The sequence below is a fragment of the Nipponia nippon genome, unplaced genomic scaffold (genome assembly GCF_047370975.1).
Source record: "Nipponia nippon isolate SJK-2023a ecotype South Korea unplaced genomic scaffold, ASM4737097v1 scaffold_6, whole genome shotgun sequence".
NCBI lineage: Eukaryota > Metazoa > Chordata > Aves > Pelecaniformes > Threskiornithidae > Nipponia > Nipponia nippon.
Genome location: NW_028262380.1, coordinates 74651573 through 74675850, shown reverse-complemented (window position 1 = coordinate 74675850; position 24278 = coordinate 74651573). Strand labels below are relative to the sequence as shown.

The window sequence follows — 24278 nt, the reverse complement described above, 5'->3', positions numbered from 1 at the left end:
TGAGGGGGCGCGGGCCTCCGTTTCCCCGCCGCGCCCCGGGGCGTTAACGGGCCTCCCCGCGGCCGCCCGGGGGAGCGCCTGGGTCCCGCTCGGGGTGGGCCGAGGGCTCGGCGGCCCGAGGGGGTTTCCCCGAGCCGGCGGTGAGGCTGGGGAGGGCGGCAGCCGCAGCCTCCGGGCTCGGCAGGGCACCGTCTGTTGAGCCCTGCCCTTTGGACCGGTACAAGCTCGGGTCAGGCTCCCCGTCCGCTGATAACAAACGGAGGGCGAGCGGAGGGAAGGCAGGCAGCGGCGGGGAGCTGCTCGGCCGTCGGTGTCAGGCTGCTGGCTTAGGCCCTTGGCTTTATCCGCAGGCTCCTCTCTGCCCCATCGTGTGAAATTGTTGTGAGGCTTGTTTCTGACTTGTCGCCGTGACTTCTTTGTGGTTATTTTTTTTTTTAAGCGGTCTTTCTTCTATTGGAGGGAAAAGGGGGGGGGGGGGAAGCTTGACCTGACATTAATTGGAAGAGAGATTTTTAAAAAAAGTAACAGGGCAGGGAAGTTAAGGAGCCTTCTAAAACAGATGTACCTTCTTGGCTTTTTCAGGTTGACTTCTTGGTGGGAGCTGTTTCATATTCATGTATACAAGCAGTAGCCTGGGCCTTTAGTAAAGTCTTTTTGCACTTTCCAGTGGTAGTTTTCATGTAACTGAAGCTGCATGCACTGGGTAAAAAGGAATAGCTAACCTTTTATGTATTGGATTTTGGATGAATTTTTGTTTGTGTGTTTCTATGAAATAAGTGTACACACAAAAAATTTATAGTTACTATGCAGTATGAGGGTTCTGGAAGCAAAGAAAAGCACTCTTCCTAGAGCAAGAGCCTAGTTATAACTTATCTCTAGGTTTCCTTGTCGTCTTCTCTGGAAAGTACTATTTTAGAATGTAGGTTTGTTTTTGTTTTTTTTAATGGATCACTCGTTAATGTGCCTTTGTATCTTATGATTTCTCTTCACAACTTAAAATTATGTAAAGCTTACTGTGTTAGCAAGATACTCATTGAATATTCATAACACAGGTACTGTTTCTTGAGCTACACAACTATGCAGCATCTCTGGCGGGTCACTGCTTCCAGCTGACCTGTCTTACAAAGGGATCGTGATGTGACCTGTGTGGTATCAAGTGGTGGAAATGGTCGCATTCTGAAACAACCTCTGCTGATTCTTTTCTCACGTTCAAATTCTCACTGCTAAAATACACTCTTTACTTCGATTGCGAAGTTATAAAATTGCCTTTTCTGACAGTAAAAGTATTTGTAATTGTCTTTATGTGTAGACATTGATGGGCAATGACTGAAGCATGTCCTTCCCTTTTGTTGCTAATATAAACAAAATGACCGCTCTTTTATCTCAGTAATATTTCTGAGAAGTTCTATACAACATACTTCACGTACTTGGAATATTTTTTTGGTTTAGTGTTTCCTGTACTCTTTCCAGTAGTGGTTTAATCTTGAATCTGAGTAATTGAAATATCTTGAATTACTTTAGAGTTTTATTCACTCAATGAAATAGAATACAGGATGAGACAACCCTTTCACCTCAATCAATGTGGTGCATTTAAATATAATGTACTTGTCTAGAAACTTGTTTTGGCATTCCCTTAGTGCAACAGAGAGAGCTCATCAGGCCAGCCTTTGAACTCAGAGCAAAATCAACATCTTCTTGTTTTCTCTTTTATTTGGTTTTTCTTTTGGAGAGAATTTAAAAAAAAAAAAAACAAAAACAAAACAAATAACAAACCAACAAAAAAAACCCCAACAAAAAACAACCAAACAAAACATGCAAGGCTGCTTTGTTAAGCATCAAAGCATTCGTTAAAATTTCTTCTCACAATTACTGGTAAGCATTGTATCAATAGAACTGCAAATCTAGTTTTAGTATACTTCTGACAGCGTAATTTACTCATGTGTGTACTCACCCTGAACTGTCTTCCCAGCCCCACAGAGGGTCCACTCTCTATTCCTGTCCCTGTCTCCACCACCTAGTTCACTTCTAGCACCAAGCTGTCTACCTGCTCCAAAAAGCAGAGGAGGGACCTTGCAGGGGCTAGCAAACATTTGCTGTCTGACACCCCAACAGCACGTGAGGTCAATGGATGCCTCCAGAGTGGGCAAGGAAAAAGATTGTATTGAGGTTGTGATTCTATTAGACCAAGCAGGATTATGGATCAGAATAATAAGATTACAGAATCAGCTGTTTGGGACTGGTGGAGTAGGAACTAACACTTTCTACAGTGTTAAAATAGAAGGTCCCCACTTTGACTTTCTGGTGATTTCAGGTATTTATTTCTGCCCTGTAATGACTAAACGTAGAACCATTGTGACTTGCTAGGATACTTGTTCTAGTATTCAAGTACCTTAAGTTGTCTATAGTTTCTGTTTTGATAGTAACTTACTCTAGGTGTTATAGCGTTTTTCTTTTTTCTGTATATTGGTTCTTAAGTATTGGCTTTTTGGAAGTGCAAAGGGATATATTTATTAATCTGACCACAATTTTAACTTGTTATATTCAGACAAGTTTATGCTAAGAATGACCATATTAAAGTGTGGCAGAATAAATTAAATTTGGATTGAAATGAGGGGAAAAAAAAAACAAAACCAACCATGAATTACATTATGCTCTTTTGGAGTGTGAAGAAGTTATTTAGACCATTTAGTATGGAGGGATCTGGAAATACTAGAAAATAGTCGAAGGTAACTTACTAAGTCTTTGATTATTAAATCTTTTGTTTTCTTAGGTGTACACAGATCCTGGACCCTTTTTTCATTTTTAATTGAATAACCTGTGTCCTGCTGACCAAGAAACCAGATTTGAGTTCTCTTTTCTTTTTTTTTTTTTTCCTCCTTCCTTCCTCATTGGAAGAGCACAGTAGTGGCTCCCTGTTCACTTCAGTAAGTATTGCTTTGAAAATAATACCCAGCTGCCTAAAATCTTGTTGGCTTTAGCTATATTTGGCTTTCAGCTGTATTTGCTGAAAGAGAAGCAATACTGGTAAGGATTTTGATGGTATGATTTCTTCCCTGAAGGGAATGGGAGCATCATTTTCAAAACCGTAAGAAATGAGTTGGCAAAAATTGGAAAAGAATGGATAAAATAAGGGTTAGGATACATGTTTAAGACACCAATGAAGACAAGTTTACAAAAATAAGCTTTCTCTGCATCAGTGACTGGAACTACTTTTTTTTTTTCCTTTTTTTATAAACGAATAATTACATAGCTAGAGATCTAGTCTTCTGGTTGTTTAAAACCAAATATTGTTCCAAGCTTCCATTCTGAGATGTGTTTATGAAAGCCCATGTTGACTGAAAAGTTTTTGCCATCATAGCTGTATTGACAGGAGAGAGATCAGTGCCACTCTTTGTTTTATCGGTTCAAGTAAAATACAGTTAGGACTGGTTGAAGATGTAGTTCTGTGACCTGATGTGCTTCTTCAGTTGACTTGTCGTGAATTATGTGATAAATTTCTGGTTATATTGGGCATGTTAAATTCCTACTCCTAAATTCCATTTTCCTAAAAAAGCTAGAGTTTGTATTAACTGCCTTTGTATTTTGTTTAAAATGAAAAGAATTGACCTGAATGTCAAGGTTAACTTCTTGGAATAAAATGGTATGGCTTTTCATTAATACAGACACCAGAATAAGAGCCTACTTTGTGTTACAATCAATGAACTTGCCACTTAAGTTAACCCCTTTAACTGCCTTGGTTTTACCTGTTTTTTTTTTCCAGATGTCAGTTTGCTGCTAATGGGTGTAAGTAAATTAGATGTCTTGTACAGAAAGCTTCTCCTCACTAAACTTTTCATCAGAGGATGGGGAAAGCCAGAGGATCTGAAAAGGTGACTTGTTAAAAAATAGCAGCATAAACACTACTTTATATTAAAAGAAAAAAACAACCCTTGAAGTACCAACAATTGTTATTATCCTGTATTTTTTTTTTTAAAAAAAAAAAAGGTGTTAAAGTTTGTTTTGTTCAGGAAATCATATGTTTCAGGAAATTTCATATGTTTCAGGAAATTGTACTCCTCCAAGGGAGGAACTGGATTTAAAAGAAGTCTTAAAGGGATTTGCTAAATGTTTGTGTTTAAAGAGGCTTTTCTTGACAGCATGTATATGTGTCCAATTGTATTTTTCACTTATGATAACATGCTTCAAGCAGCATCTCTGAAAAGTGTTTTCTAAAAACAAAAGTTGCTGAATTTGTGCAGAGGAATCTTGCTAGCTTTCTGTAACTTCTTAATAATAATGAGCTTTAAACATGTAAGATGTAATTAGAAGTTTCTCTCATAGCCCAAAGTAGTAAACTCATTTCTTTTTAGATATCTTGAAAATAAGGAAAAAACAAAAAAAGTACCTCTTAAATTTTAAATGTTTGCTGATTTTTATTAGTTATTAAGAGTAACACCTGGAAGCTGAGCACTTGCATTTCTTAAGTTTAAAAATTAAGTGAGTGAATATATATGTTCTGCATCATGTAGTATTTAAATAGGAGATGATAAATCTGCATTTAATAAGCTAATTCCTATGTATTTGAAAATCAATAAAGAAAATTTCAAAGAAATACTGAAATAAAAGTTTGTCCACTGTGGATAGCAGTGGAGTTATGTGGGGTGTTGTTTTTTGGTTTTAAGTGCAAGTGAAATATCTCATCTTAAAATGGCACTTGGGTTGCTCTGTATGTCTGTCTTCAGCTGATTTTTCTCTTAAGTAGCAGACTTTCCTGCAAAATGAGAATGTTGGATTTTTAAAAAGTTTAGTTTGCCTTTGTTGGAATGAGAAAAAATGTGGGGTTTGTTTTGATTGCAGCATTTCTGTATTCTGTTACATGTGTGTGTATCTGAAATGGGACATGTTAATGTTCTCAAAACCCTCTCTTAAAAGTTTTTAGGTTCTTGGTGAGACATAATGAAGTTTCACTCCCCCGTCCCCATCTTCCCCCAACACAATTGCTATCTATATAGGGGAACTTCTGACTAATTCTGCTGTTGCAGTACTAGGCAAGGCTTTTCTCTTGCATGGGGTCTATAAGGGTAATGACACTAATGCCAAACAGCAATAAAGAAACATTGCTGGTAGTAATAACGGTATCAGCTGTGGCTCTTCCTTTTACATAGGGTGGGGGGAAACATCTCACATGAGGTCAAAAGCTGTGGGGGAAACAGGAGGCAGGGTTGCTGGCCTGCTGGTCTGAAAAGTGGAAGAAGAATTTGTTCTATGTATTGCCCCTGACTGGGAAGAAGAAGAGCTGTTCCCCAGCAGCCTGGCGTCACCTTGATGAAGAAGGAAGAATACCACCTCTTCCTGACTGCTCACACTGGCTAGTGGGAGGAGGGAGTACCGCTCCCCGGTGTGCATGCCCTATCATGCCAGAAACAGTGTCAGCGTCATCTTTTTTTTTCTTTTTTAAACTGATCACCGTGAAGCTCCATTAGAAGAAATTATTAAATTTCTTATACTTCAAGCATTAACTGAGATTCACTGATATTACAGACTACCCTGCCTAGATGTAATCTGAAGTTTTATGTGCACACCCTTGGTGTGATGACTGTTGATATCGTAATGCTTTATCCTCAACTCATTAGCAAGAGTTGAAATTCCTTGTATTCTCCTAACTACAGAGGAAATACATAAATGCAGTATTTTTAGAGGATTTAGCGTCAAGCAAAACATTTCTGCATTTAGCTTACCCTCCACACTCACGTCTCATACCTTTACCCTTATTTTCTCAGAAATACATAATGCACGTGCTGTTCTGTATAAGAAAAGCAAAGGCTATATAGTGGAGCTATTTTTGATACGGTGGTAAACTGGATTTTCTTTCTGTCCTTTTGGTTTGGTTTTCTCTGGTGTTGGGAAGGTGGACAGATCATTCCTGTTACACTGTTGTTCTGTACTTTCCACCCACATCTGCTGGTTTAGTTGGTCAGGTAACATCGTTGTGTATGTTTACAACCATAAGAATGAGCAAGTTATTCTTAGCATAGAGTATTTAAGGTTGAGAGGGCCATCTTGAGGGCATCTAGTCCAAATCCCTATTCGAGACAAAGCTAACTTCTTAGCTGATTCAAGTCACTTGGCACCTCATCCCTTTGACTTTTGGAAGTCCTGTGAGGATGGAGATTATTCATAGTTTCCCTGGGCAATCTTTTCCAGTGCTGTAGGAATTTCTTATGTTGCAACATGCAACCATTGCCTCTTGTCCTCACTGTATACCTCTGAGAAGAGTCTTGTTTAATTTTCTCTGTAAGACTCTGCAGCCCATTTAAGTAGCAGAAGAAAGCAACTACATTTACCCCTTAGCCTTCTGTTCCCCAGGCAGTGCAAACCCCCTTCCCTTGACCTGCGGTCTGCCCTCTTGCTGAATGCAGAGGGTATGCCATTGGTCTTCCCAGCTGCAAGGACGTGCTGCTAACTCGTGTTCCGCTTGCTGTCCACCAGAAACCCCATGCCTTTTCCTGCAGAGCTGCTACCTAGCTGGGAAGTTCCCAGCCTGTACTGTTGCATCAGGCTGTTCTGTCCTAGCTGCAAGATTTTGCACTTTTATTGTTGAGCTTTAGGTTGATTGTTGGCCTGTTCCGCCAGCTTATCCAGGTCACTCTGAATGCTAGCCCTACCTTCCAGCTATCAACCTCACCCTCCAGTTTGTGTCATTCATGAACTTCCCTCAGTGCTGCTGGTAACTTGTTTCCAGCTAGCCTTCGGATCGCTGGCAACTACACTTTGATGTTGGCAGTCCAGCCTGTTTCTCACCCATTCAGTCTGTATTGCCCCCATGTGACTACAAGGATGTGTAAGTGTAGGAGGTTGCTATGTCTTAATTTGGCCCTGAAAAATGACATAAGTTTTCAACATACCAGGTGTAAAATACTATTTAAGAGCTGTGCAACCACAAGCAATGTCCCTGAGCCTTTTTTTTTTTTCTAAATTAAAAACATTCTTATATGCCTAACCTATGGTAACCTGATTAATCTGTAAATGCAAAGCTGGCTTCATAACTTTTATTTTCTTTGTGGCTTACTTTAGCTCCTGAAATTTTTTTTATATATGTATATCTTCTCTTTTTTTTAGATTAAAAGTTGAATCTTCTCTACTTGTTTCCTTTCAACAGAATATTTGAATTCAGAAAGATTATTGGAAACAGGGAAAAATGCCAGACGCTGGTTTCGAAAGATTACCCAGTGTTCATTGACAAGGTACATAAAAGCAAGAGGTGATGCAGTTTAACTAAATTTATTTTCCTGATGGTATGTATATAAAGGTGAAATCAACTTAGTACTTACCAGACTGCTTTTATAGGGTAGAAGAATTGAATCTGTGAATCTACATTTTCCTGATGTCTGACGTTATCACAGCATTACTTGCTGCTGGGATTGGCAACTGGGGACTTGACTTAGCGAGTACATAGAGACAGGGTGGTGAATGCACCTCTGACAGCATTCAGTTAGCTTTTGCTGATCACCGGTTTTCTAACAGGTGGCATTAACTGACTTCACTGTGTTCCCAGTTGTTCTGTATCAAGAAAAGAACATTAGAATTGATCTATGAGGGAAGAGGAAGTGAGGCCGCAGAGGCAAAAGAAATTGATGTAGTGTGAGTTCTCAAATGTTCTTGATTGGAAAAAGGAGGCCCTGTGCTTCCAAGGGAGGTGTGCAGATGGAAGTAATCATTGTCCTGAAGACTTTTCACTCTAGAAAGTGTGAATAGGGCGTCAGAAATGAAGAGTAATTCTAAAGTCAAATAAATGCACTGGTGGTCAATGCTGTGGTAAGCTAAATACTTTGCTATATAATCAAAACAGTTTGCTGGTTTGATTTTTTTTTTTTTTAAATTGAGCTGCTGTGGATAGCATTAGGAGGTGCCGGCAAAAATGTGAAACAGGGTTGGAAGGGATGGGAAAATGAGCAGTCACGTTGGCGACTAGTGGAGAATGAAAGGAAACTGAGAGAATAAAGCAGTGGTTATGCAGATACTGTTTTATTTTTTCCCCAATAATACAATAGCTGGAGGGTCGCGGGTCAGATCTTAAAGTTCAAAAAAAATGCTCAAAACTTAGTATGTGTTATGGAAGTTATTTAAAATGGGACAGCATTACGCTTTATTCCTTGATTCCTTTAATAGGGCATTTAATAAAAGCAACATTTCAAACAAATGTTCTGACTGTGTTGATAATGTGCATCCCTGTATTTGAAATACACCTCAGCTTTGGCTATTTTTAAGTATGTTTTTATCCTATAACAAATTCTTCTATTTTAAGAGATTGGCTTGGAGAGCAAGTTAAACACTGATATGAAATACACTATCATCCCCTTCTCTTTGTAGGTTGAAGAGCAATCAGACTGTAAAATCCTCGAGGGGCACTTCATTTCCCCATTGGCTCATTATGTGCCAGGTATACTGCCAGTCGAATCTCTTGTAGCAAGGTAAGAGAAACCAAGCGGTATTTCCTTTCTGAAACTAGTACTGCAGAGAAATAAGAGTGGTCTATAAGGAGTTTTACTGTGAAGCTGATTTATTGTAACACAAATTATCTGTAAAAAATTTCAAACTGGTTTGTGTACTAATGTGTCGAAATAGATTTTGGTCTCAGAAGTGAAAATGCATTTTATTCATGTGATAGTTTAATCTGTGTGTAAATAAAAAAAAAAATCCCCTAACGAAGTATGTCCTTTTTTTTTAAGGATATGCTGTTTTTTTTTTAATTATTTGTTTGTTTTTTTCCAAATGAGCAGGGTGCTGGAAACGAAGGATACTATAGCCAGAACAGTAGTTGTTTGTTTTATACGTAGCAGGAGAAGCTGTTTATATGAAAGAAGTATGTTATATTGTTTTTGAAGGAACCATTCCAGCCTTCCATTTACATTGAATACAAAAATATTGCATGTGTACTGATGTAGTAAGTTCATTTAATTGTAGCAAGAGAATCTGGTGCCTTTCTTACTTGGCAAGCCAAAAAAAAAGCATCCTCACAGAAAGCTGGATGATCCCTAATAGTCAGAAGACACCTAACGGCATTTTTGCTGGTTTCACACTGACACTGCTTTGCTGTTGAGGAGTGGGTTTGGAAAGGGAGCATAATTTCTGTTTGCTTTTAGTTTAGAGCTGAACTTTCATGATGGAATTTTTTTTTCTAATCTTTGTTTAATAACTTAAACATAAAAGTTTGTCAGCTCAAGTTAATACTGGCATTGACAATTTTATCAGTATTACTGGTTGATGTTTTTAGGTGTACTTAAACATGTAACACTAAGGAGTGTCAGAAAAAGTTTGATAGTCAGAATATCAGTTCTCTTCCACCTCTCCATTGGTTAGAGGAAGAAACTGTCTCTTAACATTATTGGACTAAGTAGCACCATACTGAAAAATACAGTATACTGATTATTTCCTCATCTATGTTCTCTTACAGTTTGTAGTCAAATTATGCTAACTGTTACATTGGACAGTATTGTTACAGTTTTGAAATGGTCTACAATTTCCCTTAAGATCGTTGTGCATTGTGTGAATATTTTTTTCTGAAGTGTAACACTGCTGTAAGTAACAGTGCTCCGTCTTGTGGGGAAAATACTAGTGACTCAGAGTGTTGTTTTTTTTTTCCCCCCAGTAGTTAGACTGTAAATAACTTGAGTAGCAGCAGAAGACATTAAGTGATTGATGCTGCATATATAGAATAGTTTCATGGTTTGTATGTCAAGTTTTTGATTTTTTTTTTTTGTAATAAATATATTGCTCATCTTAATCTTCAATTTCAGCTGTTGTGCCTTCAGGAGAAAAATAGCAATGCTGCCTAGGAGAGCCAGTCATACTCGTTTAGGCTGCTTTTCATCTAAAGTTCCATTTCTCCACTCGGCAAAATTTAAATTGTGATGATGAGGTAGCAGCCTTTTTTAGGAACATGATCTTTCAGCTTGGCTCCTTTTCTTGTTTGGCGTTTATTCAGTCCTACTTTTGGATTCCTTTCTTTGCTGGATGTATTTATGAAAAATGATATTGCTGAATTGCTGGCAGTTTGCCTGCATGGGTTACGAAAATACTTTATTCTTTTTTTTTTTTTTTTTTTTTTAGAGTAATTTCTCTGGTGCAGCTTGTAAATAGATACACTTACTTTGCTAAAATAGATGTTTGTTTCTCATAGATTTCAGTTCATCATACCCAGAAGATGGAATAGCAAGCACAGACCTGTGTGCATTCATTTAGCAGGCACTGGAGATCATGTGAGTATGTAAAATATAAAATTGATTGTTATCGAGAAATTAAATAATCATATTTTATCTTAATATATGTTTGTATATCTTATCTTTAGCACTTCTGGAGGAGACGCACGTTGATGGCACGTCCAATGATTAAAGAAGCCTGTATGGCTTCCCTGTTGCTAGAAAATCCTTATTATATCCTTTTGTGGAAAGCATGATAGTTATTCTTAACATTCTCTCCAGAAGGTAGAAGGCTTATCACACTGGTATAATATCTACTTTGTGGATCAATTTCCAGTGGACTTTTCAGTGGATAGAAGCACAGAGCGAAGTATCACCATTGCATGAAACACAAAGTGGAACACAGTTAATATAATACGCTCCTTTTACACCAAGTATTGCTTTTTTGATTTTTTTGAAGATGTCTTCTACAGCTTCTTACTGTAGTCATTAGAGTAAATGTTCTGATATGAATCTGTGTACTGATCAAAGTACGGATATGATTCCTTTAGCCATGACAAGGTGAAAACTATGCATTCATTCTACGTCATACTGTGTCACTTCTGGGTGTATTAATGACAGAAAGGAAAGTTGCCTCTCCTGCTTTCCCTTCTCAAATGCAACCCTTTGGTACCTCAGGTACTTTTGACAAACTTATTGCCACCATTTAAGATTTGTTTTTAAAAAAAAGTTAAGTTCTGTCCTGTCATCGACTCATCAGTAACTTCTATAACACTGTTATTCTGGTTACACTTTTTTCCTACCCATATACCTGACAAAAGTAAAATCTTATGTTGCAAATTACATCATCAAACTACATTTAACTTGATTTAGTTCCAGTGAAACATTTGGAATTTAAGTTCCAAAATTTAATTAATCCATGCTATTTATATATGTGATATATTTTATTTTACTTTATTTTCTGTTTTAATTGCCAGTTTTTATATAGAAATTTTTTACTTTCTTTAACTTGAGTCTTCTACATGGCTGTAGAAAACCTAAGGATCAATTGTAAGTATTACTGTTACATTCATGGATACTGTCTTTTTGAAATACCACTTTTTTTTTTTTCCTCAAGAAGCTCAAAGTAGTATAAGCTTTGATAGCTTATTAAGAAAAAAAACAAAATCCCAAGCATGGACCACCTGTAACCTGCTAAGGTGAAATTGTCTGCCCTTTGCTAGACTGCTTTGTCATTTTTTGTGTTAAGAGATCACAGTGATCAGGAAAGTTTGCACAAGATAGATGAACTTGCAGTATAGAGTGAGATGCAGCAAGTACCAGTTTATTTTCCTGATTGACAACTGTGCATGTACAAACGCTGCAGTTATATTTCAGTCAACTGTGAATAATCTTTGGTCAGATAGTGTATTTTGCTGTTATAATGGCTAAGATTTTGCTTTTCCAAGGTATTTTAAGGATTTACAGTGAGACACGTAAATAAATCTGGTGTTGCTTGTTTGTTAGTCAGTGGAAGCTATGCAACATTCTGTATTTTACAGGACTTGCTCCCTCAGTCAGTTTCTTAAATGTGAATTTAGAAGCCTAAAAACAGGCGGTCCTGTTTCTTTGCTTTTCACATTTTCCCAACCACTGGAGTATAAACAGAATTCAACAGTATATGTGTCTGAGGCAAAGCTGTGGTTTTAGTCTGCCACTGTTTCTTAAAGGCCAAATATGAGTTGGTGTTTTAGTCCTTTTTAATCCTAACTTGGACATTTAACATGAGCAGAAGACACATAGAAGGTGATTTATTCTTAAACCTCTCCATTCTATTAGGACTTCACCAGGAGCACTGTCTCACACTACAGAATTTTAGATTTTCTAGATTTTATTTAGATTTCAGTGTTTGGATTTCCTAAATCCAAAAGCTTAAAAAAATTACTTTTAAGGAGAAAATTTTAATTCAAAAATAGTTTCTAGTTTTGTTTTTTTTTTTCAAAGCAGATGCTGAATTTTATTTATTGTGACATAGGAACCACTTTTTTAAAGATAGTGAATTACATTTACCAACTAAGATGATTGTTCTAAAATTGCTTCTTTGATAGGAAAACTGCTTAAACAAATATTTATTTATTGCATTTAAACATATATTTAAACATATATTTATTATTGCATTTGGAAGTGTAAGATGATAGGAAAGTGACAGGAGAGAGTGTGTGCTGGAATACATCCATTGGTGTTTTTTTCCTGGTTATTGTGGATCTGATGCAAAAGAATAAACTAAATATTTTGGTGAGGATATTTCTAACTCTCAGTTGTCCAGTTTGTCAGCTTAGTATTTGCATGATGTAGAGAAGGATTCTTTGAAAGGGAAGTGCTCAGTCTAATACCCCAACCCGTAATTGTCACTCTTTGATACAAGGTTACAAAGCAGCAGTGTTTTAGGTACTAAACAGTGTTTAGTAAATAGAGCAGCTGGAGAGGTCTGAGGAATCTGGTAACAACTCTGTAGGAAAGGATTACATGAGCCTGTAAATACTGGTCTGCAGCAGCTATGTTCATTTCTCCTGTGGCTTGCACAGTAAGCTTTGTCCTTGTGCTTCAGAGTGTCTCAAATGTGATCGTATGCTTGCAGAAGAGGCCAGTAGCCTTTTGTAACCTGACTGTGCGATACTGAAAATACGCAGTTCCCCTGCCCAAATGAGAGGTGTATTAATTGCTCTGTAAAATAAATTTTTTTTTCACTTTTTAGAGTCCTTCTGATGGTTCAGCTGAATAGCTTTCTACTTTTTTTTTTCTGTGTTTTAATGCTTTGCAGTACACTACATGAATTTCTCAGTACCGTGGCAAACTTCCCACTTTACAATTTCAGTCTTACAGTGACATTGATGAGTGCTTCCAAAGCTGACATACTGATTGCTCTTCAAATGTTGTGTGCAATTTTTCAATGATGTAAAACAGGTAAATAAGAAAAAAAAAAAAAAAGAAAAAAGGATTGTTTCTGCAAATGAGATAGTGTATGTCAAGGACTGTATCACTTTGATTCTATTTCTAAAAGATCCATTATAACTCTACAGGACAGAAGATAAATACTAATGAGATTCTAATGTTGGTAATATCTGTTACTAGAAGAGCAGGCTGTCAGTGGTATTACATTAGAAACTTAGCAGGTGTCTATTTCTAGTCCTCGTTTAGATGAAAAAGTACAAGTGCCAAAGAATCTGGACTTGCTTTTTCTCCTGTTGAATCAACAGGAGTTCAGCTCTAAAAGTCTCTGGGATTGTGATCGGGCTTTGTATAAAAGTATGTATAGAATGATGAGAACTGTCAAAATCTAATCTTAGAAAATAAATCCTATATTTTCCTTTTCTGGGGAGAAAAGACGGTCATGTTTAAAAAATGTCTCGGACCTGTTTGTGATGGGAGGAGCTCTTGTTCTAGAATCGGCAGCTCTTTTGCACTGGCTAGAGAGAGAAGGCTATGGACCGCTAGGGATGACTGGAATATCCATGGGAGGACATGTAAGCTTTTATATTTCCTGTTTGGTAATTCTTGTTTTAACTTCTCATTTGATCATTTAGCATACGGAAATAATTTCTTTTACAGTGTTCCTCTCAGAAGTACTTTAAAATAAACATTTAGAGTCATGAGAAACAAATTGTTGGCAATTCTCATGTTCTGTGGTGCTGAATTAGTGTAATCCTCAATAAGCGCTGACAAATCATCGAGCCCTTTGTCAGCCATCTCCTGACAGGCTTAATAAGAATATAATCTTCTCACATAATTATGGTTTTTTACACAAGGGGTGAGAGAAATGTTTTCTGAAAGAAGGTCTGTACTGATCAATTGCTAGTTCTCTCTCTTTTCCTCCATTCTTCTTGCTTAAACTGTTGTGTTTGAATGCATTGTGTGAAATGCCTCCTTTTGGTAGTCATGTTGTAATTGAGGTGACTTTTGGTGTCAATTCTGTTCTCAACTCATCTTTTTTTACCTGATCATTGCTATTGATTAGAGAAGATTTCTGTGGTGAGGTGGATAAGATTTTGTGTGTGACACTGTGCATATTCAAACTAAAACAGCAGTGTATTAGTGAGATGCTTGAAAGACTAATACACAGTTAAAATATTACTGCTTGTGTCTCAACAGATAATCATTGGTCTGTGAGATATAGGTACAAAGCTTATTAAAACCACATCCCTCTCTTTTGCTGATCCTTGCTTGTTTGTTGTTCGGAGCTAAGTAAATAATGTTGGTAATGCTAGTGGCTACTGAAAGGGAAATAATTTTCTCCCAAAGCACAATTTTATAACTCTAAATGTCATAAATGTACAAAGCACCTTTGATTTACGTAAACATTACCCTGCTGAAACAACAGCTTTTGTGTTAAATGTGTCTTCCCTGTCTTATTTGTAAGTTGGATTAGAGTTCTCAAACCGCTATATGCACCACTAACATGCAGGACACTTCAAATGCTGTGGGAATAACCGAGTCCTGTACCCTATACCAATGGTCACATACGGCATGGGTATAGAAGGAGGCAAGATCTGAGAAAGTGAGTTTGGAAACTCCTTTGGCTTTTTTTTTCTTAGTCCAGGAAGATACATTTTTGGCTAGTCCTGACTTACTTACAGGACTTCTGGTACAATTTAAAACCAGGGAAATAAATCATATTTGATTATGATCATCTATAGAATGTGTTTTACAACAGAAGGTAGGTAGCATTAATTCAGTTCTACTGATGGGGAGAGCTGGAACTGAGAAGAAAGAAGTCAGACTTTCTGGCTATCAGAACATAGATATGTGGTGTTCTTGTAACTTTTTATTAATAAAAAATAATTAAAATAGAATTACAGTTCAGTTGTATAAATCCATTTACTAGAACATATGGCACAGACATGGGGTATTTTGTATTAAAGGGTTTACACTGTTGTTTCGTTTAGAGCAATAAAATAAAACTTGGCAAGAACATATCATATAGGGAACTTCTGTACATTGAGCTGCTTTGCTTTGCTCTGTTTTTTCCTGGGATAAACAGAATATTCACAAAAATGTGTTCTGAGAACTGATGTAAAAGTACTAATTTAAACTTTAAAGGACAGAAAGAGTCCACTTAACATGCTGAATTACTTCACCTCCACGTTTTTTTTCCAGTCTACATATTTTAAAAGTATAGAATGTCAGATAGTCCTTCTTGTAGATTGTCTTCATTTTGCCTTGAAATAAGCTTTCAAGAGCTTGATGAAAAGGCTTTATAGATGTTTTTCATGGTTTCAAACAACTAGAAGGTCAGAATAAATATTCCATTGGGAATTCTTACAACAAAAAGCCATTCAGCCTTGAAATTAGTCCTATCCAGAGCAATGTTTATTGTTAGGCAAATTGCTGAAGAATAGGTTGTATCTTCTAAATAGGTGAAAGTATATCCAACTGCCACAGTCCTTAATTGCTTTGGTACTGCGTATTTGTTTGATGCTGTATAAACTAATAAATTGAAGGTGAGAGTGTTCTTTTTACCATGTTGTGAATTCAATGTTAAAATATGTAATAAGTGCCTTTGATTCTAGATGGCTTCACTGGCAGTGACAAACTGGCCTAAACCATTGCCATTGATTCCGTGTCTTTCCTGGTCAACAGCTTCTGCAGTCTTCACTACGGTAATTAACATATATTTTTGTTAACATACTAGAATGTAATCAGATACGTAAGTTAAAAGGTTTGGGTTGGCCACATTCACCTCTTCAGTTAGGGCACTTCAGCACCCTTCGGCCTCTGTTAGCGATTCGTGGCAAACCCCACCCTTCCTGCTCAGGATGTGCAACACGTGGCAAGGAGGGTAGCTTTGAGCTACTTCAGTGGGTCAGGGGCCAAATTAGGGGCTGGGGCTGGTTTGTGGGACAGTGATTAGAGTCCTGGTCTGGATGCGGGAAGGTGAGGAAGCAAGCCATGAAAACATGTTTTCTTCTGGTCAAAGCCTGGCTTAAATAGTTGGGTTAAATAGTTGCTGCTGCTACCATGAGAGGTGCCTGTTTTCACTACTGCTGCCGGGGCAGGTGAACAAATAGACCGGCTTAGACACCCATCATTGGTTTAGCCCAGTCTAGATGTGTGTAAACCCTAAGTGGGACTGTTTACTGCCTTCTTTTTTTTTCCCTTTTCTTTGTTTGTTTTTTAAAGGGAGGTGGGTTTCCATGGCCTATGTTATAATATGTGCTTATGCTTTGATTACAATAATTCTGAGGGTTATCTGGAAACTTGGGCAGAATTCCACTGGAAAAATCAAGTCACAGAGAGGAACAGATCGATTTTCTCTGTATAGCATTACTTTAGAATGATCTCTGAGTTTTACTTGTGTACTGGATGCTTGTGTTTATAATCTCAGGGTGTGTTGAGCAAGGCAGTGAACTGGAGAGAGCTAGAGAAACAGTATTTTACGCAAACTGTTTACGAAGAGGAAATCATTCAAATGCTTGAATACTGTGGAGTAAGTATAGTTTGTTTTCCCTATTTGCTAATATTTACATGTGCAGATCTAACAAACAATGTAACTTCTTTTTACTTCCAGTAAAAGTAGTCAATTGTTAGCTAAAACATGTTTGCCTGTTGTTTCTTTATGCTTTTGATACATTCAATCTTTGAAGGAAAACCTTCTGAAAAAGAGAAGCTAATATTTTGGTGGTATGTGTGTTAAGAATAGCCCTTGCTACAAGTTCTTTCTGTGACCACACTTAGTGTAATCTGCAACATAAAATGAATTTAATCAAAACATTGAAAATGTAGATAATATTTCCCAGTAACTGGCTTTATAGTCTGGAAAACCAATAGCCTGGCGCATAGATATAAAGACATGATTTATTGCCCTTTGAAGCAATTGCTGGCAAATATGCAGTGCTGTGGAATATTTTTAATATGTAGCAACATAAAGTTACTTTTCTAGTTTGTTTAGAGTGCTAGGTCTCTCTGTTTCTATGCGTTATGCTAGCCCTCCCTCAGCTTTAGACTGTTATTGCACAGGAGGTTGGGATAAACATGAGGTAGAGCTTTTGTAATTAGTCTCTTGTTCCTTATGAAATATAATTTATTGTCTGTGTATTTTTTTTCTTTCTTCCTGACTCTTTTTTACTAGGGTTGAAAGACTCTTCCGAAGGGGAATTTCATTGCCTCGCTGCTCTTTTAGATTGGAGTGATAACTTTTGGAGAATTGCTTACATGTTGCAACACTGTCTTCTAGCCAATTCTGATAAATAACCTTTTTTCTAAGATTCTTTGCTTTGTGACAGTCCTTTTTCAACTATCTTACGACAGGAGAAGAGGGGCTGGGGTGGAGATAGTTGCTCAGGCGCTTGCCATTTTTAAGTAAAATACACTCCAGGAACACTGATGGAGCAGACAAAATGAAAAGAAGAAACATTTCAAGATGTTCAGCTTGTGTCTTCCTAGTATTTAGAGACAGCAGATTTTTCAGTCCTAAAGCTAACGTTAGACCTGGTCACATATGTTTATTGCCCAGAAATTTAAGCTTAAACGACTGCAATTATAAATTCAGTTTAATATAGAATTAAAAACAAACGTTTGTATCATAAGCTACCATATATAAGTACTTCCTGCATTTTTTAAGCTGACAGAGATGTAGAATGAAATTATCAAGAGGTTATGATGATCAGGATTTAATTGAGTGACATGCAGGCTGAAAATAACAAGTACTGTGAGCAGTGCTGTTTGTATCCTTTTTTTTCTTTTTTTTAATATTGAGTTGATCTTAAAAATAAGATTAACCAGCTGGTTTAAAGGAGAAACGCTTAATAAATGACCTGTTGCCTTTGTTTAGACAGATTCTTTCAAGATGGGACAAGACTTTGTTAAAAACTTCCCTGAGAGCGTGGACAGTCTGGAGGATGTGGACGTGACTTCCAGAATGTTTGACCTTGACTCCTCAGACAAGACGGTATCTAAAGAAGCTATTCACAGCTTTACCACAAATAAAAGTACTCTAAGTGCCTCATCAGAAAGACTCTTAATACAAGATGCTCCTAAAATGCAGTGCATAAATCAAACATTTTCAACCAGTAGCAATAGCAATAAAAACTTAACCAACCCACAAGGACACAGGATAAATAAAAGAAGGAAGAGTGACACTTTACAGAGAGAATCCTTAAGGTTCATGAAAGGAGTAATGGATGAATGTACCCATGTAGCTAACTTCTCAGGTATGTATTTATTTGTTTTAATGTGCAGTTTGGAAAACTGAATTCAATACGATGGAAGGAAAGGTATTTTCTTCATTCTCCATTGCGTATACCTGCTGGCACCTTAGCTGAAATATGAAAATATCTTGAGTGTTATTCAGTAGCATCTATTTCCCACTCCATTTCCAAATTGTTTTTCTGTTGCTTCTTAATGGCCAACTAATGATAATGTGAATTAAAAATTTGCCTTTCAGTATCTTTGCTCGTTTTTTCTCTGCCTTGCTGTGGCTATTTTCAGATATGAGTTAGTGCAAATTTGTATTATTTAAAAGAATAAAACATCTGTGTCATGTGAGTAATACCTATATCTGATTAATCTGCTAATAAGGTTTTTCAAGCAGATTCAAATAAATCTCATAAAGCAGAAATCTGATGTTGACTTCAGATAGAAAGTAGCCTACATAGCTGAGAACCAAGCTTGAATGATATTGTTAGACAAGTGTGACCAGTAAAAACGCACAGAGGTCCTTCTGGGACGACGGAGTCTGGTGAGTATAGTGTTTCCCAAGACAAGCATAGCGTATAGAGGGAGCTGTAGCCCAGCGAGCCTTAAATCTGATGAACCTGGGCTTCTTGGCGTCTAGGACAAATCCCTTTCAATGGCCCGCTTGCAGGCAATGCAAACAAGTGATTTCTTCCTAGAGCTGACGGAAAGGGTTTTGCTGGAGTGGGGGCTTGGAATTGCTTTTGTGGCAGTCCGTTCGGACGAAATGGTTCGACTGCGCACGTACCCACTGAGGACTCAACATGTCCTAAAACATACTGGGACTTCAGACAAGTTTCTGACAGAGTTGTCTTTGAATGTCAAAACATTCTTGATACTGAGACCCTGTGCCACCTCATTTTTTTAATTCTGGCATTCAGTACTCCACTGGTAAATGTTTAAAAAAAATGTTAAAAAAAAAAAAATCCAAAGATTTCTACACTAGCATAGATTTCTTGACAATGTCCCAGATCACTGCTAGCCGGGGATGTTTTGTGACAAATACCAGTGAAGTGCTTTCCATAAAGCTTTAAAAGTTATTTCGGTAGACAGAAAAAAACCCTGTAAACTTTATTCTAAGTACAGACATTCTGGTTTATCTAGACACTTATCCAGGTATCGCTTGGCTAAAGCATTGACCTTTCTTGACACTTCAGAGGATCTGTGATCCTAGCGCACTTGTCAAAGTGGTGTAGTCCTTCGTGTCAGTTGTCTCCCAGGTCTCTTCATGCTCTGGGAGACATTGCATCCGCTGCCAAGGTATCCTTGGAGTGTGTCTAGAGGGGAGCTTCAGAAAGTCTGCCTAACATTCAGATTTCATGGAAAATTGAATGGAAGCCCAGAATCTATCTTAGCATTACATACCCTCTATACATGATCTAGTATATATGGAAGGAGAGGGTCTCAATTCTTTGTGACACCCCATTGTCAAGGTATCTTGGCTGGTCACTCTTTACCATACCACGTATTTTCTTTGTGAAGAGAGAACTGTTCTGTGTTCAGCATCATTTTGGTGTTTTTTTTCTCAACATCATTTTGGTGGTTTTCCTGTTAGTAATCTGTTTGGTGCAATTCTGGTTATGAGTAATAAATATATATAACAATACGCTGGGATTTTTATGTTGTAACTAAAACACGTGGGAAACAGAAAAGAAAGTGAACATGTACTGCACTTTGTCTGACCTCTCATATGAAAAGTTGTCTTTTTTCATCTCCTTGAGGAAAAAAATTATACGACGCTTCTGCTCTATTGAATTTCAGATGTCTCCTAGGTTTTTTCACTGAAAAAAGAGATCTCAGAGAACTGACCTGAATGCTACAGAGTTTTGTTGATAAGAGGAAAGCCAATTCTCCTATCATTCCTCAAAGACTTGTGAAGTTTTCTGCTTTAAGGGGGGGAAGGGGATTGATTAGTTTGTTTTTCTACTGATGGCCTCGCTACTGTAATGTCAAAAAAACAGATAAATTGTGCTGCAGGCTTTTGAAAATATAATTTTATTGAAGCTTAGAATGATTTTGATTTGTTTAAAAATCGGATTTTTACAACAGAAATCTCAGCTGACATGTTTCTATTTCTTACGTTAGATGAATTCAATTTTGATTTCTTTTTCTTTAGTTCCAGTTGACCCAAGTTTAATCATAGTTGTACAAGCTAAGGAAGATGCATATATTCCTCGAACTGGGGTGCGCAGTCTTCAAGAAATCTGGCCTGGATGTGAAATTAGGTATCTGGATGGAGGTCACGTCAGTGCCTACCTCTTCAAACAAGGGCTCTTCAGGTAAAGTAATTAGGAAAGGTTAAAAACAGTTGAGAGCTTAAAACCATAATTTTGAGACACATAATTTTTCTTCTAAAAGCAAGTCTATAATTACTCTAAAGCAACAAATACCAAATACTGCATTGAAGAACAAGTTATTGGATCTGAAATAATTTAAAGAGAATGGCAGCATTTCCATTTTCTGAGCAAAGATGAGGTGCAACATAGCTCGGATCGTTCAGTAAGCCAATGGCAAGAGAATGATGCTCCTCACTCTTTTGTTTTCCTATAAAAGCTTTTCGTTAGTTTGTTCACTGGGCACTAGAAGATATTTTTTAAGCAGTCACCGCTTATGTTGTATTGCGCAGCTGTTGTCTTTTGCAAATGTTGTCTTCTGAGAATTAAAAAAACCCACACAATTGAAGATGAGAATTAAAATATAAGCTTGACTGCAAATGAGTAGTGCTTGCGTGAATTCTTGTCTAGGCGTTGACTTTCTGAAGACAGTTATAGAAATCAGTTATATAAATGCAGTTCCTTAGTTTTAAAAAGTTAAATACTTGTGCTGTTAATTTTAAAATATAAGGAATTAGTAAGACTGTACGTCTCATTTAGGAAGTCTAAGCAACAGCAAAAAGGATTAGCAATATACCAGGTCAAGGTATGCTAACCACTAGTTTATTGCTATTTAAAACTTCAGCCTTATTTTATGACAGTTGCTCAAAACTTATAAATTATGCATGTCTCTGACCCATTTCTTGACATGTTTGAGTAGAAAACTCCTCATCCATTAACATTTGCACTCGTGTTAAAGTTGGTAAACAGTCCCACTCGTTCCTGAAACATAGATATATTGCTGGATTGAAGTGAGAGATCCCAGAAATAAGTGAAGGAGAAACGACTACTTAATACCACATTTTTATTGAATGCTGGTTTGAAATTGTGATGATAGCTTCGTAAATATATGGGAATGTGCCACTTTTATCTGCCCAATTATACAAATGATATGAATGATCTTTTTTCCTTGTTTCAGACAAGCGATTTATGATGCATTTGACCGCTTTCTTCAGAAATATGCAGTTTAAAAATCTTCATAACGTATTCAAACTGATCGCATTTGTACTTCCACTTACTGGAACTCATATTTGGAAAACAAGCCTCTTGCAACGTTGAGTAGAGATGGTCACTGACTTTGACTGTTGTAGATAAGTTATCAAAAATGGTAAAGTACCAGCATTACTTTCATTTCAACCAAATGCCATTCTGACACACTCGCTTCAGCTTTACCTGTGAAAAAACGACGGCAGCATTTGTTAGTGCATGAATGGTTCATGTACTTCACGTTTAATCACGTTGTGTATTCCTTTAATTCCGAATAAATTCTGAATTGTCTGTCAGTTGAAAACAGACCGATCCAAGTGTTGAAAGAATGTAAAATTTGCTGTTGGGCTAAGATGCTCTCTTGCGTTTACTGTGTTTCTAGTTTGTTCCAGGTACCTTGGTTTCCTCTTGCTTCCTCGTCCCCTTGCTGTTCCTATTGTGTTGTACTACGGCTTTGCCAGCCCTTGGCCTTTTGTGTTTGTCGCTGATTTTCTCTGTTATGAATTGAAAATGAGCTATAACAGAAGGGGCAGCATCAAATCTTGCAAAAAGAGACTTTCAGAATTCAAGGAAGAGTGAGGGAAAGACATTTTCATTCAATGCATCCATGAGATTTTTCTGCCACTGAATTAAACCGTGCCGTTCCAGAAGAATTGTGTAGCAATTCATTGGTCAGTGTCACAAAACTCAAATAAGTGAAAATGGCATGTCTAGTAATTAACTGTTTACATGCATTCAGTTGGATAACATAAACTTTTTCTTCTAAAAATTTTTTTTAGAATGCTAGAGGAAATAAAAATGGCATTATTTTTCTTTAGAAGCAGTGGCCCAGAGAGTCTGATTCTGAGCAGTTAAATCAACAGCAGATGATATGGTGCTATAAAGACCTGTTGGAAATATTTCAACAGAGGTCCTTTCTAAGGTGCACTCAGCGCTGATATGCAAAATACAGTTTCACTGTATAATATTAAAAATGTATGTGAGACTAAGGGTTATCAAAACAGTTAGGTTAGCTCCTTACTTTTCAACACTGTTTTTTTCATTGGATAGAAAATAAAAAAAATAGGGTTATGAATGCGTTTAAGAAAATCCGAAGTCTGTTGTTTCCTCTTTTGGGATCAAAAATGCCAACAAATTACAGTAGAGTAAATGGTTGTCACGCATCAGCTGCGTATGGTATCTGTTCACATCCTATTATGTGGTAATCTCCTGTAACAGTCTTTTAAAGCTAGTTTGCAGAGAAGTTGAAAACTGAAACACTTCAATATTAATTTTAGTACAGTCAGGACCAGAGTTACACAGAAACAAACAGAAAAATCCAGCCATTTCTCGGGATGTGTGACTTCTATACGTTTCAAATCGAGCACTTCATTGATGGCCGTGGTTAGCGTAAATGGTTTCTAATAGGCAGAGTATGAAGCAAACAAAGCTCAGTTTATTATAAACATACTCTCTTGAATTTTAGTCTGGCAGATAGGACTAGTGACTGGGAAGAAATCATGGTCCACTTGAAAATCAGATAAGTTCAGGTAAAACTGAAGTGCAACAACTTACAATAACCCGAATTATTTAACGTACAAATTTACTGAAAATGCAAAAGAAGTTATATTATGTTGGAAGTTAAATTGCTTGTTTCAAGTGGTTTTTCATCGTTTCTTTAGTCTGTTGGTTTTATATATATTGGGAGCAAGTGCGAAGTGACTAGCACGTTTAAATGTAGTAAAACTCTGAATGTTGGAAGGTTTGAAATCAAATATAAGTAAGCTTGCAAATTTAAAATTGAAGGCTTGAATACTATACTAAAAGATTTATGGGGTTTACGTTTTACAAGCTCATTCATCAACTAAGAGTGTTTTACAAGACCATTGTCTGCTGTTGACCAGCTTTTTTAGATCTCACATTTTAAATGTATTTGTGTGCTTTATGTCCTGTTTCTGTTGCAGCTATCAGAAAGGGAGATAACTGGTGGCAAGGGAAAGGGCTTGAATAAATGGAAGACAGAAAAGGCAAAGTTTGTAAGGCGGGCAGTAAGCACAAAAAAAAAGTCAACTTCTCTACCCTACAAAGTATAACGTGCCAAAGTAAATATTTTCAAAGCGCACAATGCTAGGAATTACACAACTGATGGGAACTTGACGTGCTGAGGTTAGTGTTCTGATGATACTACTAACGAGGTTTAACTTGCCGAAAGGGCGTGCTATTCACAGAAGCAGATTTATGCTAATGTAACTCCTGTTTGTGAGAGTGTCTTTTGGGATAAGTAGTGAAAGACTGGTCTCTGTGACAAGAATGAGAAATCACACTTTGCTGTGTAACTAAAGTAATGTTGCCAAATATGAAGGCCCACTAAGAAGCGTTTAAGAAATTTCTCAGGTTAGAACAACAAAAAGGAAAAATGAGCTCTGTGGTCTATTTCTGCCAGTTATCAGACACAGGAAGCTATTAGCTGGGCTGTGAAGGGGGGAATCTTGCTGTGCAAATGTTTTTAACCTTTGGAAAATTGACTTTTTAAACCAGATTTTAAGGTTAAATC

General features: G+C 37.1%; 1 protein-coding gene across 7 annotated transcripts in view; it reads left to right on the top strand.

The window, feature by feature from the left end:
- The window catches only part of ABHD18 (abhydrolase domain containing 18), a 24587-nt gene extending 309 nt beyond the window's left edge, over window positions 1–24278 (top strand). The window contains exons 1-14 of one of the 7 annotated variants that reach the window (XM_087738004.1): window positions 4–381; window positions 2771–2924; window positions 3761–3869; window positions 7139–7223; window positions 8350–8450; window positions 10160–10238; window positions 10328–10414; window positions 11203–11228; window positions 13543–13681; window positions 15725–15814; window positions 16540–16641; window positions 17986–18364; window positions 20503–20665; window positions 21678–24278. In XM_087738004.1, the coding sequence (XP_087594130.1) occupies window positions 3778–3869; window positions 7139–7223; window positions 8350–8450; window positions 10160–10238; window positions 10328–10414; window positions 11203–11228; window positions 13543–13681; window positions 15725–15814; window positions 16540–16641; window positions 17986–18364; window positions 20503–20665; window positions 21678–21729 (1395 nt within the window). In that variant the 5' untranslated portion in view covers window positions 4–381; window positions 2771–2924; window positions 3761–3777 and the 3' untranslated portion in view covers window positions 21730–24278. The other 6 variants (XM_087738005.1, XM_087738007.1, XM_087738003.1 and 3 more) reach the window with 6 other exon arrangements.